Genomic DNA, 16,949 nt, shown 5'->3' with positions numbered 1-16,949 from the left:
ATTTCAACAGTTCCAAGCAACATGCTTAGCATAAATCAACTACCATAAAGTTCGCTCTCCCCCTTGGGTTAGGGCTTCGCAAGATCAATTTAACAAATACCTTCTAGATTCTTTAAATGATCTAAGTGGTCTTCTCCTTGATCTTGATTTGATCAAGGCTAACATTGCCCTATTGTTTCAACTCCTATGGCAAGCTATGCACAACATTAATGAGTCTACAGATTTTAAGTGTGATGATATAAACATCTAGAGAGAACAAGAGTTCGAGGAACTTGGACTTGATTCGCAGGAGTAGGGGCATAGTTGATGCTTGCCTCTCCGTTTGCATCTCTCGTGTCTTTGGCTCCACTTATGATCGAGATTCGTCGCAATACTCGGCTTTGGTGCCATCGTGGAGAACTCTGCCAAGATCTTCTTCTTCAGCTCCACTTTTCTCAACCTCCTTCTCCCTTCTCTCTCTCTCTCCCTCCCTCTACCTTTCTCCCTATGATTATCCCTCCTCTCTCTCTCATCCACCTTCCCACTCTCCCTCTCCCTCTCTCTCCTTCTCTTCTTCTCTTCTTCTCCTTCTCTCTCTCCCTCTTCTTCTTCCTCTTCTCTCCTTCTCCTCTCTCTCTCTCCCTCTTCTTCTCCTTCTTCTCCTTCTCCCTCTTCTTTTTCTTCTTCTTCTTCTCTTCTCTCCCTCTTCTTCTCCTTCTCCTTCTTCTCTTCTTCTCCTCCTTCTTCTTCTTCTTCTTCTTCTCTCTCTCTCTCTCTCTCTCTCCTCCTTTACGGCCAGGGGGGGGGGGAGGGCGCTGTAATCATGAGGGGGGGGGAGGCGTTGTGTCGAGACGGAGGGGGGTTGGCTTTGCTGCCTGCCGTCGCGGAGGGGGGGCGCTGTCCCCTTTATAATGGGGGAGGGAGGGAGGTATGGGGGGGGGGAGACGGCCGTTAACGGACGCCATCCCTCCCACCTGGGGGGACTGCATGCTCCCCTCTAATCATTACTTACACACACACTCTCTCTCTCCCCGCCATGCAATCGGCAGGGGGAGAGTAAAAAAATTTGAATTAATTTTAAAAAAAATTCTTAAGGGAGGGGGGTTCGCATGGGGAAAGGTACGGGGGCACGGGGGACATTACAACGTCTTCCTGTGTGAGCATTCTGTCTTCTTTCCCTTACTGTCCACCCTCTTTCTCAGCTGATCACTCTCCCCACCTACTGCTTGCTTTCCCCCTTTTACATCTACTGCTTTCTACAGCCCTGAAACTCCACATCCTAGTCTTGAAACTCCACATTCATCATCCTTCAACTGCCCAATCCCTTTCCTTTCTTGTCCATACTATTTCTAGCTGTTTTCCCTTAGATTTCATGCTGATTTTCACTGTTTCCAGCGAGCAATCCCTCCCCTCTCTTCATCCTTCGCTGTCCACACTGATTTGAGCAAGTTTTTCCCATTTTTGCTGCTGGTTTCCCCTATTTCCAGCAAGGTACAACCTCCTCGTCCTCTAGTAACAGTACTAGTGCTCCTGCTAGATTGCTAGTAGCCTTGAGGAGACCGAGACAGAGATGGCTTTGGATAATGCTGAGTGACTCTCACGAGTCATTACATGACAAATCATGATATGATGATTCATAGACTTGTACTTTGCAGACTTGCTGTTAGTGATAGTATAGATTCATGTTTATGGTTTAGTGGCATTTGGATGACTCATGAGATATTGTGATACATCATAGTTGTATTTCTTTTTCACACTGTGTTTATTGAGTTACGACTCATGAGTACTCTCTTTTTTGAGTCTATATGACATAATATGAGTCTATGAATGTTCACTTTTGAGTCTTCAATCTTGAGTTTACTGTCTATGACAAGTTACAATTTATTGACTCAAATTGAATCATGATTCATGTATACTTTAAACTTTCCAAATCTTGATTCTCTTGTTAGTTCTAATGTTATATTGTTGAGGAATTTATGCGTTTTGATGTAGAGGTTCAACTAACAAGTGCTGTTACTCCATCGTATATTTATAGCTATATTTATGACTATATATATTTTTATTTTTATACCTATAGTTTTGGATTCTCATTTCCTTGTTTTGTTGTTTTAGAATGGGGCTGAAACTCTTTTTCGTGACTCCAAAACACATTTTTGTTATGCCATTATTGCAAACATTATAGCAAACATTACGAAGTTATAGCTAAGCATTTGGCTACTGGTTATAGTTTGTTTATGCTTTTGTATGGGTATGAGCCGAAACCACCAATTGCCACAGAGCTCAGGGGGATGAAAATGCTCAATCTTGAGTTTACTGTCTATGACAAGTTACAATTTACTGTCTCAAATTGAATCATGATTCGGGTATACTTTAAACTTGTCAAATCTCGATTCTCTTGTTGAGGAATTTGTGTGTTTTGATGTAGAGGTTCAACTAAGAAGTGGTGTTACTCCATCGAATATTTAGTTGTATTTATGACTATATATAATTTTATTTTTATACCTATAGTTTTGGATTCTTGTTTCCTTGTTTCGTTGTTTCAAAATGGGGCTGAAACTCTTTTTTGTGACTCCAAAACACATTTTTGTTTTGCCATTATTGCAAACATTATAGCAAACATTACGAAGTTATAGCTAAGCATTTGGCTACTGGTTATAGCCCGTTTATGCTTGTGTATGGGTATGAGCTGAAACCATCGATTGCCATAGAGCTCAAGGGGGTGAAAATGCAATCCGTTGTTGACTTTTTGCATGATATGTAGGAGATGTTGATGATTGCAAGGGAAAGCATTAAAACAGTCTAGGAGTTTTATGCTAACCAATATCGTACTCCTAGAGAGCTCCAAGAGGGCATGTGGGTTTACCTAAGTCCCAAAGGACTCCAATTTGATGACTACCGGCAAGTGCTGTAAGTTATCTTTGAGGTATTGGGGTCCTTTTCAAATTACCAACAAGATAAGTAGCGTATCCTATAAGTTAGATTTACCATCGGAAATTCGAGTTCATCCAGTGTTCCATGTAAGTCGTTTGAAAGAACAACTAGGACAAGGTGAGCAGATTGTTTTGATTGAGGAAGTCCTGCAGCTTGAGGATACTGCTCGTTATATTCCACTTGAACTCGAATTGGTCCTTTATCTCAAGTCTAAACGATCTCGTCAGACTGTTTATTCCATGTATTTGGTCAAGTGGAAAAACCTCCTAGAGACGGAGGCTACTTGGGAGTCAGTATGTTCATTGAAGAGTCATTTTCCTCACTTTGTTGTTGAGAATATTGTGGAGGACAACAATCATTCATAAGGGGGGAAGTGTTATGTCCTTGGACATTTGGATATGCACTAGTAACATTGGTCACAGTGGTTGCGAAGTGACTTAGTGCAAATGCACTAAGGACACTTCGAGGTTAGGGCAACCAAGTTCTATAAATAGGACTCAAGGCCCTATCGTGCACATTTATTATGTGATCATCACTCTTGGACTCTTGGTTCGTTGGCTGACACATTGTTGCAATGGGATGGAGTGGGCTGGCGGTATGGGACGCCAACCCTTGGGATGTGGTCGTGGCTAAGAGTGTTGCTAGCTCCCAGGCTTGGGGGTGAGTTGTCATGAGGACATGTATTTTCAAAACCTCACTTAACATGTGGATTAATTTTTAATCACATGATTAAGTAAATGTTGCACATGTGAGGTGCAACTGGGGTTGAAGTAAATTTACGAGCTTGGTACCCGAAGGAATCACGGGATATCAAAGGCAAAAGTTGCTATAAGTTATGCTGCACAGGTACTTAGTGATATCTGGTGTCAGTTGTTGGCCTAGGTCATCCATTTGGCCATTAGAGAAGTGGTATTTAATGGTACCTAACGTCAATTTGATGGTCAAAGATGGCACAGAGACACTCGGAAACGGAAGTTGCCTAGCCAATTTAATTATTGGCCACTCAGATTATTTTTCAAGGCATCGAAATAATTATTAGATTAATTTTGAGTATTTAAAGACTGAAAATTTAATATTTAATTATGGAAAATGTTGAAAAAACCATTTTCGAAGGTTGCCGCTTGTCAAAAATGCCCATGCAAGAGTGAAAAACGTCTTTAGAGGTTGGAAAGAGGCATTTTCAGTGTATTTAGCCTGTAAGAGAGAGGGAGAAGAGGTTGCTGGTCTGATTTGCAGCCATTGGAGGACCGTCTGAGGCAGCCAGGGGCAAAAGAAGACCAATCAACAGCAGGTGACAGCATCTACAGGCTGTTGAGACAGGGCAGCAGCAATAAATGATTGATTTTCTTCAGTTCTTTGCATCTACATGCTGTTGTGGTAGGGCAATAATTGCATTTGACTGATTTTCAATCATTCTTCGCGACAAAACTCTGAATTTTCTCTCTATAGCTTTTCCTCTCATCTCCTAGCCATTTCACAGCCTTGGTCCGAAGATCTTAGCATTTGGACCCTTGGAGGCTGAGAAATTTCAGATTTCTCTGTTGTAAACCCTCATTTGCACTAGAAATCAGGGTTTAGCAGCAGCCTCGGGAAGCGTGTCAGAAATTGGAAGCTCCAAGACTTGGATTCAACAAGGCTGAAGCTGTTTTTAGCCTATTCAAGTGGAGGGACCAGCAAATAATTGAATTTGGGGCATGGGGCATTTTCCATCTCCATCAAAGTGGGTGAAGGCCAATTGATTGCCTGAATCAAGGGGCAAATCAGATTAAAGAGTAGCAAGGGGAGTTGGAATACCGAAAGGGATTGGGAGAATCCCATTGTAAATCTTCTTCTTTAATAAAGCTAAAAAAATACCGAAAGGGGCGTCAATTTTGGGGCCAATTGGGTGTGCATTGTCCAAGATCAGTAGGTAAATTTGTATTTTCAGATTTGCATTAATTGTTTGCTGCTGTAATTAAGTTGTAATCAGGGATCTACCACCCATCGACGGAAGGAAGGCTGGTTACATGAGCCCATTTGGCTCTATGGCTGGGAGGTGAGTTTGATGTCCACTTCCTTTTTGGGTGAGTTTGGCTCGTGTCGTGTCTTGTGTGTAGGTTGGATCCTATGGGGTTGTTCAAGTCTCTGTCACCATCGGTGCTATTGTCATCATTTCAGCCTGATCCGGTGCTCTCATTGATGCCTTAGGTTGCATGTAGGGACTGATCAGTCCTCTCTCTATATTCAGCATTCTTTTCAGTCAGTGCAGATTTCTTTCTTCATCTCTCTCTCTCTCTCTCCGTGTTCGTGGTTCTTTTCCATTGCACACTCTCACAAGAGCACATTGAACTATTCCAAGCCAATCGAAGTCCATAGGGACACATGACAGTCCTCTCTATCCTATTACTCATTTTAGGATCTCCAATCAGTGTTCATATTTTGATTTTTGCATGGAAAGGAATATAAGGTTAATTACTTGGGATATCTTTTCAATCCTAGATAGCTCGTTAAACAGGTTTGTGCTTCATGGTTGTGCTTACACTCTAGGCTATTTCCTTTTGAAAGCTTTGCAGAATCTATTTGTGTTGAAGACAAGTGGTAGGACTTGGTTTAAATGAACTTCACAGCCAGTTTCTTAAGGGTCTCAAGTTATTAGTTGCATGTATCTTTCTGTACATTTCTTTTCTTTACAGATGCTAATTTTTGTGTTTGCATCAAGTACTCATAATTTGGCATACAGGTTGTCATGAATCCACAGCATGGGCAGATTTAAACAGATCATCAATGCTAGTTCCTTTCAAGGACAGCTTTGTGAGTTCTTATTGCTTTGATAAAAAATTTTCTGAGTTGTTTCTCCCTTAATAATGGTGATAGTCTGGATTTTTGATTTTCATTCTGTGAATTGGCCTAAACTATACCTATGTGTAGGCCACAATATTTTGTATATATGGCGATGCATTCACTAAGATCAACTGCTCAGTATAGTTAACAAAACATACCAATGTGGTTTATAAATAAGGTGTGAATATGGGAAACTGTTTGCTCCAAAGATGACACATGTTGGAACATGGTTGGGATGAAAGTTTATCAGTTTTTAAGGACAAAGTGTTTAGAGTTATGTGATGAGTTTGTGCGCTTGAGAGGTAAGCACAGTCTAGAGATGATTATGGTATCGCTACTAGTTGCATTCACAACTTGAGTTTTAAGTGTGTACTGAATATGTATACCTTCACAGACAGCGCTATCAACTTCAATCTATAGCTGACCTTTTTAAAGTTTGGACTTCTGAAAGTGACTCTTTCTTTGTGGTGCTAGCTTTGAAGACCTCCTAAAAGTGCTCCATCCTTAAAATGTCTTTGACCTTCACAGAAAAACAACTTTTACCTATGCTTATCAGCCCAGCACCTGTCTTTCCTGATCCTTTTGAATGTGTTAGAACAGCTGGTGGTGGTCAAAGTATCAAACCCCTAGAGGTAAGCATAGTCTAGAGATGATTATGGTATTGCTACTAGTTGCATTCACAACTTGAGTTTTAAGTGTGTACTGATATGTATAACTTCACAGACAGTGCTATCAACTTCAATCTTTAGCTGACCTTTTTAAAGTTTGGACTTCTGAAAGTGACTCTTTCTTTGTGGTGCTAGCTTTGAAGGCCTCCTACCTTAAGATGTCTTTGACCTTCACAGAAAAACAACTTTTACCTATACATATCAGCAACAGCACCTGTCTTTGCTGATCCTTTCGAATGTGTTAGAACAGCTGGTGGTGGTCAAAGTATCAAACCCCTAATTTACCCGATGGTATCACTTAGGACATCTTTACTCATGGAAGAATGTCCTCTTCGTGGAAGCATGTACTTATTATTATCAATAGCTTCAGTGCACCTATGCATCCAAGGCATGGTACATGCATAGAACTGATCAGCTGCAAAATAGCAGGGAACTCTGAAGACCTGAGATGGCAGGAGACTGAGTAGAATCTCTTGGGGGGAGAGAGAGAAAGAACAAAAGACATATTAGCAACTGTTGAGGCTGAAAATGGCCTATGAGACCAAGACATGTACAGTGATAATCGTCACTAGACATTAAAGTGTGATGTGCTAAAGGACAATCAGTGACATACTGTGCAAAGAAAGATAAAGGGATGCACATACAATGCTCATATAGGGATACAGCAAAAAGTGGAGGGGGGTGGATGTATGGGGCAATACATGGCTAGTTGTGTGAGTGAATAATGATACATTTCCACCCGGTTAGGATCGGCAGGTTTAGCATGTGATACATCCCTGGTGAGATAGTGTGGGAATAGAATTTGGACTGATCCCCTGCATCTATCAGGTATTGCTCCTGTCGTCACAGGCGGATCTCCCTCACCTCTTTTCTATATAGCCTTAATTTCTGATACCCATGCATCCCTTGGTCCACAATGCACATGCCAGTCTGATCTCCTCAGTCCTCAAGAATGTTACCTCTCCCTGTCTCAATCTTGAGTTGAGGAGAGGAGACCCTAAGCTAGCCAATGACCACTCGCATCTCATGTGGCATGTATATGTCTACGTATCCATGCCTTTCAATGAAACCATTTGCCATAGTCCTCGTAAAGTGGTTCTTGTAATATGATGTCTTCGGGGGGAGGGGCTGTTGTGTGAGATCCATGTATGTTGTATTTGCAGCTGGTAGAGATTTTGCCACACGACCAAGTTTGTCTTAGTGCAAGAGATGTGTATGGAGGGGGAGTTGAGTCACGTTGAAAGGGAGGGAGGTGGTCCATGTTGATGGAGTCCCTGCTTAGCTTGTGCATACCATGAGTTCTCGTGTCCTGCCTATGCTAGTTGTTTGGACGCATCAAGAGCTCTCATAGGTAGTGTCTCTAGGTGCATGTTGTGTACTTTGTGTATGAAACTGATGGTTTGAAAGAGGGCCTCACATCATGAGGATGGGGCATACTTTGCTCTAATGATCTCATGTGGTACTGATGGTTTGTTGCAGGTCATCTGTGAGAGTATGATGATTTCCACTTTCTTAGATTTTGGGGCTGTTGGCACAATTGGATCATCAAAATGCATTTGGTTTTGAATCAGCCTTTGGTGTCCAAGGACATATTGCTAGGCTCAAGGGTCTTCTACATTGGCAGTTGGATCTCATTTAGCATGCTAGCCTTCTTGCTATGGAGGACTTGGTTCCTTGGCATATGACAAATTCTTTTGTTTATTTTTTGTGACTTTTGTATGCCTCATGTGATTAGATATAGTATAACACCTCATTACCGGGGGATGGATGGAGGGAGGGAGGCAGGGAGAGAGAGAGATAGAGAAAGAAAAATGAAATTTTCTACATCCGAGAGAGAGAGAGAGAGAGAGAGAGAGAGAGAGAGAGAGAGAGAGAGAGAGAGAGAGAGAGAGAGGGTTATATTGAGAGAGAGAGAGAGAGAGAGAGAGAGAGAGAGAGAAGAGAGAGAGAGTCCTGCACTGGGTGTGTGGGAGAGAGAGAGAGAGAGAATCGCGATGCTGCTCCTGCTCCGTGCCGCCCTGCCATCGCTAGGTCAGGCCCGCCCTGCGGTTGCTTTCATCAGCGCCGTCGCCGCCTGAAGCCCTACCTGGCGGCACCCCCTGTTCGCCTCAGCCTCGTTCGTCGGGCGTTTGCGTGCCGTCACCATAGTCGAGGGAGAGCGTGACCCTGTTACCTGTCCGCCATCGCCATCGCCTGCGCCCCGCCGCCCTCGCCTGCAGGCCCCGCCGCCGTCGCCTGCAGGCCCCACCGAAAACTCCTCGCCCGAGTACCCTCCCTGCCCCAGTCCCGCCCGCACATCCTGCAGAGGTGCGCCTTGCCAGATTCCAGCCCCTTCACAAGTCGCGTCGGTCCGCCATCGTCGAGGGCTGCATCGATGCCTGTTGTTGACTGTCGCGCCTGCTCCCGGAGTTGTCCTGACGCCCTGTTTCTGCCGCCCTACCCACGCCGCCCTGTCAACTTCACCTCTGCCGCGGTTCGAGGCGCCGCCTGCGTGTGCCCCTCCTTTCGTGCAGAGGCGCCCAGCTCCTGTGAAACCCTAAACCTGACCTTCGTCAGAGAGGCAGCGTCCGGGATCGCGTGCCCTCTGCTCTGTACACAGAAAGAGAGAGAGAGAGAGAGAGAGAGAGTGTCGGTCAGTCCTTCTGTGAGATCAGTTCGTCACACACGATGGCTGGTTTGGATCTGGATTTCCTAGACCAAACGGTGGCAGCACTTGGCCCGGACTCTGATGCTGAGGAACCCGAGGATATGGTTCTGTGCACGGAAGAATTGCCCCCGGGTCCTGACATCCAGCCTGCGGGCAAACGTACCAAGCACACCCAGGAAGAGACAGGCGTTACTCCGGATCGTTCCTATGCGCAGGTTGCTTCGGATCCGGTGGACTCTCAGGAGGTGGACTGGGAGCATCTGTTGGAATTTGCCAACACTCTGCTTGGTGAATATGTTCAACACAACCAGGAAGCCTTCTCTGCCTGTGCTCCAGACGATGTTCTGGAAGCTACCGTTGAGCCAAAAACTGTCCTACGCTCCTTTTCGGTATTTTATGATCGCGCGGTCATACTCTTCTTCACTGGTCGCATCCCGCTGCTTTCCCGTATTCGCCAATGGCTGCAGAGTCTGCTACAAGGGGAATGTGTTGAAGAGATTTTTGTTGGCTCCCGGGGTTTTTTTGAGGTTCTTTTGAAAACAGAGACGCACCGTGCTGCTATTCTGGCTAAACTGCCTTTGTTTTTTGATCGTCGGTTGGTTCATGTGGTTCCATGGCGCCCGATGGCAGATTTCCAGCGCCTCCTGCAACGTGAATGCCCTGTGTGGGTAGAAGTGGAAAATTGTCCGGCTGTTTATTGGCCGCTATTAAAGGATGCTATGGCCGCTGTGGGCACGGTTCTGGTCCCTCCCAGTCTCAGGGCTGTGAATCGCAACCGCTTGTGCATGCTATGGGATACTGCACGGAAACGGCCTGCATGGTTACGCCTCAATTGCGCCGGCATGCATCCGTTACACTTTCGTTTGAAATGGGGCAATTTTGCTGGCCATTGTTTTTCCTGTGGACAGTTGGGGCACTTTATGGCTGAATGCCCCGAGCAGCAACACGTTTCAGATACAGCCCATGTTGCTCCGCCCATGGAAGATATGGTGTGTGATGCTCCGTCGCTGGATCCTACCCACCCGCCCCAAGTTCTGGCTAAAGGTAAACAACAGGTTTCGGGTGTGGATTCCCGTGCTACTGATTGGGTTGAAGTACGCGCCAAAAAAGGCACCAGGATTGGTGTTGGCATGGAGAGTACTGGGCCTTCTACCTCACACGATTCCATGCGAACATATATGCGCAGGAAGGAAATGATGTCGTCAGAGCGCTCTGCTCCTGCTATGGTTTCTTCAGCTCCCCGCCATCAGCCCGCCAGGAAAATGTATTCGGATCGTCTCAAGGGTCCACCTGCACAGCTGGCTTTTGATACCAGAGGCAACGTCATTACTCCGTGGCGTGGGACCGTCGTTAGCCACGTTCCAACCTCAAGCAAGCCGATATGCCGTCAACTTCCAAATCTGGTCCTCAGAACTCTTTTGCGGTGTTGGCAGATTTCTTGGATGAGGGAGTCCTGGACATTCTCGCCGACAAAGTCAAATCGAGGCAAGCTGTGCCTCGTACCTGATTGTGTTTTGTATACACATGAAAATTGCCACGTGGAATGTGCGAGGAATTTGTTCTCGTCACAAGCAACATGCCATGTGGACGGCATTGTATGAGAATCAGTGGGATGTCCTGTGTGCTCTTGAGCACAAGAGTCACAGTGACGCCGGTAAAGTTGTGGATTGCCATGGCTTTCGTTTGTTCTATGCAGGAACACAAGCCATGCGTTATTCGGGTGTGCTCATGATTGTCCATGCCAAATATCAGCCGGTTCTTATTAAAAATGATGTTCATGGCCGCTTTTTGGTGGTTGAAATCTTATTCGAAGGGGAAATCCTATGGTTACTTGGCCTCTATGCTCCGAATGATTCGTTATCTCGCCGGGAGCTTTGGCGGACTTTACAGACCTCCTTGTCACTTGGCAGACGCGGCTTCTTCATGGGGGATTTCAATATGTGTGTTGATTCTTCTCAGTCTACATCGGAGCACTCGGTCATGGATGCGCCGGAAAGTCGTATGTGGCACGACTTGGCTCTTGCTGTTCTTAAGCAAGATCTTTGGTCCTGGCTACACCCGTCTTCTCCAGGCTTTACTTTCCATTCGGCTCAGTATGCCACAACATGGTCGCGGTTGGACCGCATATATATCATGCAGAATGATGATTTTCTGCCTGAGATGCTCGAAATAAAAGTGTTGCAGCAATATGTCTTGTCGGACCATTTCCCTCTGCAGTTCGAGTTGCTTGCACAACCCATTGCCCCCTTCAAGCAATTTCTGGAGAGACTCCCTTTGCGTTTCAACTCCTCCTACTTAAAGCATACAATTTTTCAGGGCTATATGCAGCAAATGCTTGACAGATTCTCCTTGGACTTTTCCTCTCAGGGCACTGCGTCATTTGACCGATTGCTCTCTAATGTGCAGCGGGTTGCTCGGCAATATGGGATCTATCATGCCTCTCTTTGTCGGCGCCGTCGACAGGCAGCGGAGGACTTGCTGCTTTTGGTTCGCTCCCTGCTGATGGACACTCCGGATGATGCATTTCTGCTTGCATTGGCCCTGCGGGTGGCCGATCTTATTAAAGAATTCCAGTTAAAATCGTATCAGCAGGCCAAATTGCAACATCTAACAGAGACCTTGCAAGATAGTGCATGTGAGACCCATAAGTTCTTTCGAGCTCTCCATGCCTCTCCTGCTCGAGAGAATTTGACCAGACTCGAGGATACACAAGGCCACCTTATCCTGGATCCACAGACTATTGTGCATATGTGCAGGAATTATTTCCGTGACCTTCTCGGTTCTGCTTCTCCTCCCTCAGCCCAAATTACTCAGGCCCGTTCGGTCTTTTATGACCTGGTCCGCAATCAGTTACCGCAGGACATGCAAGCTACTCTGGAGTCAGATATTGGTGAAGCAGAGGTTATGGATGTCTTGTTACACTTGCCCAAAGATAAAAGTCCGGGTTGGGATGGTCTCACCAATGAGTTCTTTGAAGCTTTCGCTACCCAACTGGTGAAACCATTGCAGGCTCTGTTTCAGCAGGTGTGGGAAACGGGGATCATGCCTCCCTCTTGGAAACAAGGTCTTATTAAACTGCTTCCAAAAGTTCCTTCGCCATCTAAGTTGACACACTGGCGCCCCATTTCTTTGATGGGTTCCATGTACAAAATCTTTTCCAAAGTAATGGCGAATCGGCTCCATAAGCATCTCCCTGCCCTTGTGCACCCTCTCCAGTACGGTTTCATTAAGGGCCGAAATATTCTACACAATGTCTTGAATGCCCAATTGGCCATTGATTATGCCCGGCATTCTAATCAGGAGGTGGTGTTGGTTCAACTGGACCTGGAAAAGGCTTTTGACTATCTGGACTGGTCTTTTGTTGCTGACCTTATGTCCGCTATGGGCTTTGGTGCTCGGATGTCTCGTCTGATCTACACCATTAGTGCTGCGGCGTCTTCGCGAGTCATACTGAACGGAGGTGTTACTGAGCCTTTTGTCCTTGCCCGTTCTGTCAGACAGGGGTGCCCTTTGAGCCCTTTATTCTTTGCCCTTGCGACACATCCAGTTCTTTCCATGTTATCACATATGGCCGCCTCTTCCCAGTTGGCCGGACTGTCGCTTCCTACAGGGCAACATTTCATTAGCCAATCCCTGGCGGATGATACTTTTATGATTTTGCGTGCGGATAAGGATAACCTTCGAAAAGCATTGGATGTTTGGGGTCTCTTTGGCCAGGCGTCAGGCCTTCGTATCAATTCGCTCAAATCAGCCATTCTAAGCTGCACGGAGTCGGATTTGCAGTCCTTGGACTGGCAAGGTCTGGTTGTTCCTCGAGGTTCCATTGTCAGGCATCTTGGATACCCATTGGGGGTTGATGTTCCCCCAAAGCAGTTCCTGCAGTGGATTTCTCAGAAGATGATGGCCAAGTTTATGTACTGGAAGTCTCAGGCCTGGCCTTTTCATGTTCGCCTCAAAGTAGCCCAGATAATTATGTTGCCCATGATCACATATTTCTTGCCATTGTTGCCCTGGACTCCTACGACTCTGACTGCTCTCACTCAGTCTATTCGCTTCATGCTCTGGAAGGACTCATTGAATGCAGGTATTTCCTGGATCTCGTGGTGGCATGCGTGCACCCCCAAAAGCATGGGTGGCGGAGCTATATTAGATGCCCAAACTCACATGCAGGCACTCCGTTGGTCCCTTTTCCGTGCCATGTGCTCGGATGATCATCATCCGTGGGTCGCTATCGCCCGTTCTTTCCGGCTTCGGCATGGCAATACCCGACTCCAGAGTTCTTGGTGGCACGTTCTTAATGCGGATTCGCGGTTTTCCAGTTCTTCTTCATCGTTGCTTACTCATTTGGTGTGTTCCTGGAAACACGTCCTTCGAAAGGCTCAGTGGCACCCAACGGAGGATCGCCTGGCTGCTAACTCTTTTCAATTGGAATTACTGGCAGTCTCGCGTCTACTTTCGTGGGAAGGTAAACATGAGCTTAGACCACAATTCAACCGGATGGCACGGTTGGGCTTGTCTTCAGTTGCGGATGCCACCCTTGCCAGTCGCAATGTGCTTATCTCGTTTCGTACTGCTAGGAGGATTTTCCGGATCCCCCGTGGATATAGGCCTTTATGGGAACAGCTCGTGACGGTGCTCCAGAACAGACAACCCTTTCCTGCTCTTGCTTTGGATCATCCCTGGCAGGATTGGGACCTACAAGGCCGGCTGCCTTTCAGCAAAGCTTCTGCTAATCAAGTGTATCATCTCCTGATTAAAGATAATCAATGGCTAGTTACTAAAGCGAATGCTTTATGGGGATTGCGTAAATCCCGCTCGTGGTGGAGGGTCACTGTGATGGAGGGCTGGGTCAACAAGACACCCTTTAAATACAAAGTCTTTCTTTGGAGAGTGATAATTGGGGGTCTTCCGCTTGCTTCGGCTCTTTCCAAGCGACGAATCTCCAATGGCACCTGTTTCTTTTGTACCACTACAATGGAATCCGCCCGCCACCGATTTATTTCCTGCCCCGTCGCTAAGAAGGTCTGGTTATTTTTGTCGGCCGTTTGGCGAGGGGTGGTTGGTATCACACTGCGCCCCTTTGATTGGGTTTTGGGCCAGCCCAAATACCCTTCTCCCGCACAGCCACATATGAAGCTCATGTATCACTTTCTTCGATACTGGGGCTGTTGGCATAACTGGACCATTCGGAATGCTTTTCTGTTTGACTCCGCCCATAATGTTCAGCGACATATTGTGAGGCTTAAGGGCCTCTTGTATTGGCAGTTAGCTCTTCTCCATCGTTCTGATTTGCTCTCTACGGAGGACTTCCGTCCTTGGCATATGGCAATTTCCTCCGCATCCTTGCCATGAAATTGTAACTTGTAGTACTTAGCACCTCTTCGCATGATGACTTGTATTGTCGTCATGTATCTTGTAATCAAGTAATCTTGTATTTTTTTCGTAATTAATACAATTACCTTTTACGAAAAAAAAAAAGAGAGGGTTATATTATATACATTCAGGGACATCTGTTTTTGAAAACATTACCTATAGCAAAAATAACATAAAGTTATTTGTTTGCACAGCGAGCATAAGTTTCTTAATTTCAAACTACTAAGTGAACTGGTCTTAAACCAATTAATCGTTACAGAAGATCTTGTAGCTGTCCTTGTGGTTGGATGTTGGGGGATATTAACGTCTACAAAAGGCCAAATTGGCCTATGAGACCAAAAATGTTACATGTGAAAAGTTGGGGAATTTTCCGAAGTCCCAAAATAGCTGTCATCTATGTTATGACTAACTAAATGGAAATTAAAAAACAAACATTAAATAGCTGATGAGTACAAAATGATGTCTAAGCTAGATATAATTTGGCATTGCTCAAGAGACACTCTCATCTCAAGATATCTAACATGGGTCTATCTAGCATAAAGAAGCTGAAGCAATGAGGTACAGTCCCTCGATGACACAGTAGTATCCTCTGTATTTGCAGATGATGCCTCCTGTGGGGGTGTGGATTGGCTGGGCATCGGCGACGTGCTTTGCATCTCTGTGGTTGTGTCTATGGTGGTTCCCTGTGGTGGGGCAGCCAGTTTGTCTGATGAGGGCTTTGTAGTGGAGGGAGTAGTCAATGCTTTGTAGAACTCTGTGAGTGTATGCTGGTGTGCAGCTCTCCGTCTCTGCTCTTGGGTTCATAAGAGGTACTCTCTGTGACAGTGTAGTTGATCTCTGATCCGAGAAATACATCACCTTGGATAGTGGTCCAAATCTCTCTCTAAATAAGCAATGGAAGCGCCTTGTGATCTCATAATAGAGTGGACATCTGCATAAGTAATACTCCTCTATCTCTTGCTTGAGTTGACAGAGTTGGCAAATCCTGTCCTCCAGGGGAGGTTTTGCACTGTATCTATCTCTCAATCCGTAGTTGGTGTGAAGATGTACAGAGCTGTCCAATGGTGCATTGACACCATGAGACAGGTGTGTATCCATGTATCTTGGGCGGATAACAAAGCCATCAATGGATATGTGAAGAAGATGCTTTCGGCAGAAAGCCATCTTTGTCCCCAGATCCTTAGTAGGTGTCACCCATGTTGTGGCTGTGTATATTTGAATAATATCCATCTTAATGATGCGGTTCAGCTCCTCTTGGTGGAGCTCCAAGTGAGGGCAATCCAAGCTGTACTGTAGTGGTGGGAGGTGATCCATGCATAATTCATGTAGTCGTAACCATGCCTTTGTTCGAGCATACTAGCACTCAGTATCCCCTTGTAATGCTAGGGGTCTAGACAACTCTAGTGTGAGTTGGGAGTATCTCTGTCTTAGTATGTTTTAGAGCCTATGCAAGGTCACTGTTTGGAAAAGAGCCTTTGCCACTGTGGGTGGTGCTCCCATCTTTGCTTTGATAATCTCATGTGTTATACTTACTCCAAATCATCCATGAAATCATCAATACTAGTGGTCTCTCCATTTGCTCCCATCCTTTATATATCTCTTCTCCCTTAGATAGTGGATGATCCTTTGTGGCTCTCCTTGTGTGGTAGAGGCTCGATCCCCATATGGGGACTCCATATAGAAGTGTAGTGTGACCAAAGTGTCGAAGAGCCAAAGCTTTATCCGAGGTTCTTGAAACTGTATGCATACGCAGAAAGAAAGAAAAAAAGATATATTAACATAGTTTGAGGCCAAAATCGGCCTAGGAGACAAAACCATGTGTAATGTTGGTCGTCACTGGATATCAAAGTGTAACATGCTAAAAGATGGTCAGTGACATGTTGTGAAAATAAGCTAAGGTAATGTACAAAACAAAATAGTGCTCATATAGGGATACAACGAGAGAATGAGGTAGTACACATCTAGCTATGTCGCTGAATGATATCCCTATGTCTAATTCCACTTAGTCAGGATCCGTTGATAGAGTATGTCATGCATCCCAGATGAAATAGTATGAGGGAAGCATGTGGAATGGATCCTTAACTCTGCTAATTGTTGCTTATGTCACTGGTGGATCTTGGTACCCTTGTATTCGCGGGTGGCATCTTGCTTTGATCTCCTTGGCTCTTTGGACTGTCAACCCTTTTGTGTGGATGTTGTGTGTGTGGTCACTATTTGGAAGAAATTGATGAGCTGTGATGATTGACGTTCCCCTCTCTGTGTAGTGCCAGTGTGTAGTAGTGATGTATGGAGCCTTTGAATCTCGATTAGGAACTGACTCAGGTGGTGCTGTTTGGTATCCTTGTATTTGTGGGTGGCATGTTGCTTTGATCTCCTCAGCTATTTGGACTGTCACTTCTCTCTATGTGGGTGTTGTGTGTATAGTCACTATTTGGAAGAAATCAGTGAGCTATGATGATTGACGTTCCTCTTTGTGTAGTGCAAGCTTGTAGTAGTGATGTGTGGAGTCTTTGAATCTTGAGTAGGAATTG

At 45.4% G+C, this 16,949-nt stretch overlaps 1 protein-coding gene across 4 annotated transcripts in view; it reads left to right on the top strand.

Annotated features, from left to right (window-relative positions):
• Positions 1–16,949, top strand: part of LOC148036686 (Mitochondrial inner membrane translocase complex, subunit Tim44-related protein) — a 126,246-nt gene that overhangs the window by 12,119 nt on the left and 97,178 nt on the right. For all 4 annotated transcript variants that reach the window (XM_087678735.1, XM_087678737.1, XM_087678736.1 and 1 more), the window contains exon 2: positions 5,630–5,700. In XM_087678735.1, the coding sequence (XP_087534861.1) occupies positions 5,630–5,700 (71 nt within the window). The remainder of the gene's footprint in view (positions 1–5,629; positions 5,701–16,949) is intronic.

The sequence above is a fragment of the Lygodium microphyllum genome, chromosome 5 (genome assembly GCF_053477565.2).
Source record: "Lygodium microphyllum isolate KBCC chromosome 5, Lygodium_microphyllum_v1.1.10, whole genome shotgun sequence".
Lineage (NCBI taxonomy): Eukaryota > Viridiplantae > Streptophyta > Polypodiopsida > Schizaeales > Lygodiaceae > Lygodium > Lygodium microphyllum.
The sequence above is the reverse complement of the archived record's forward strand: the minus strand, read 5'-3'. Positions and strand labels throughout refer to the sequence as shown.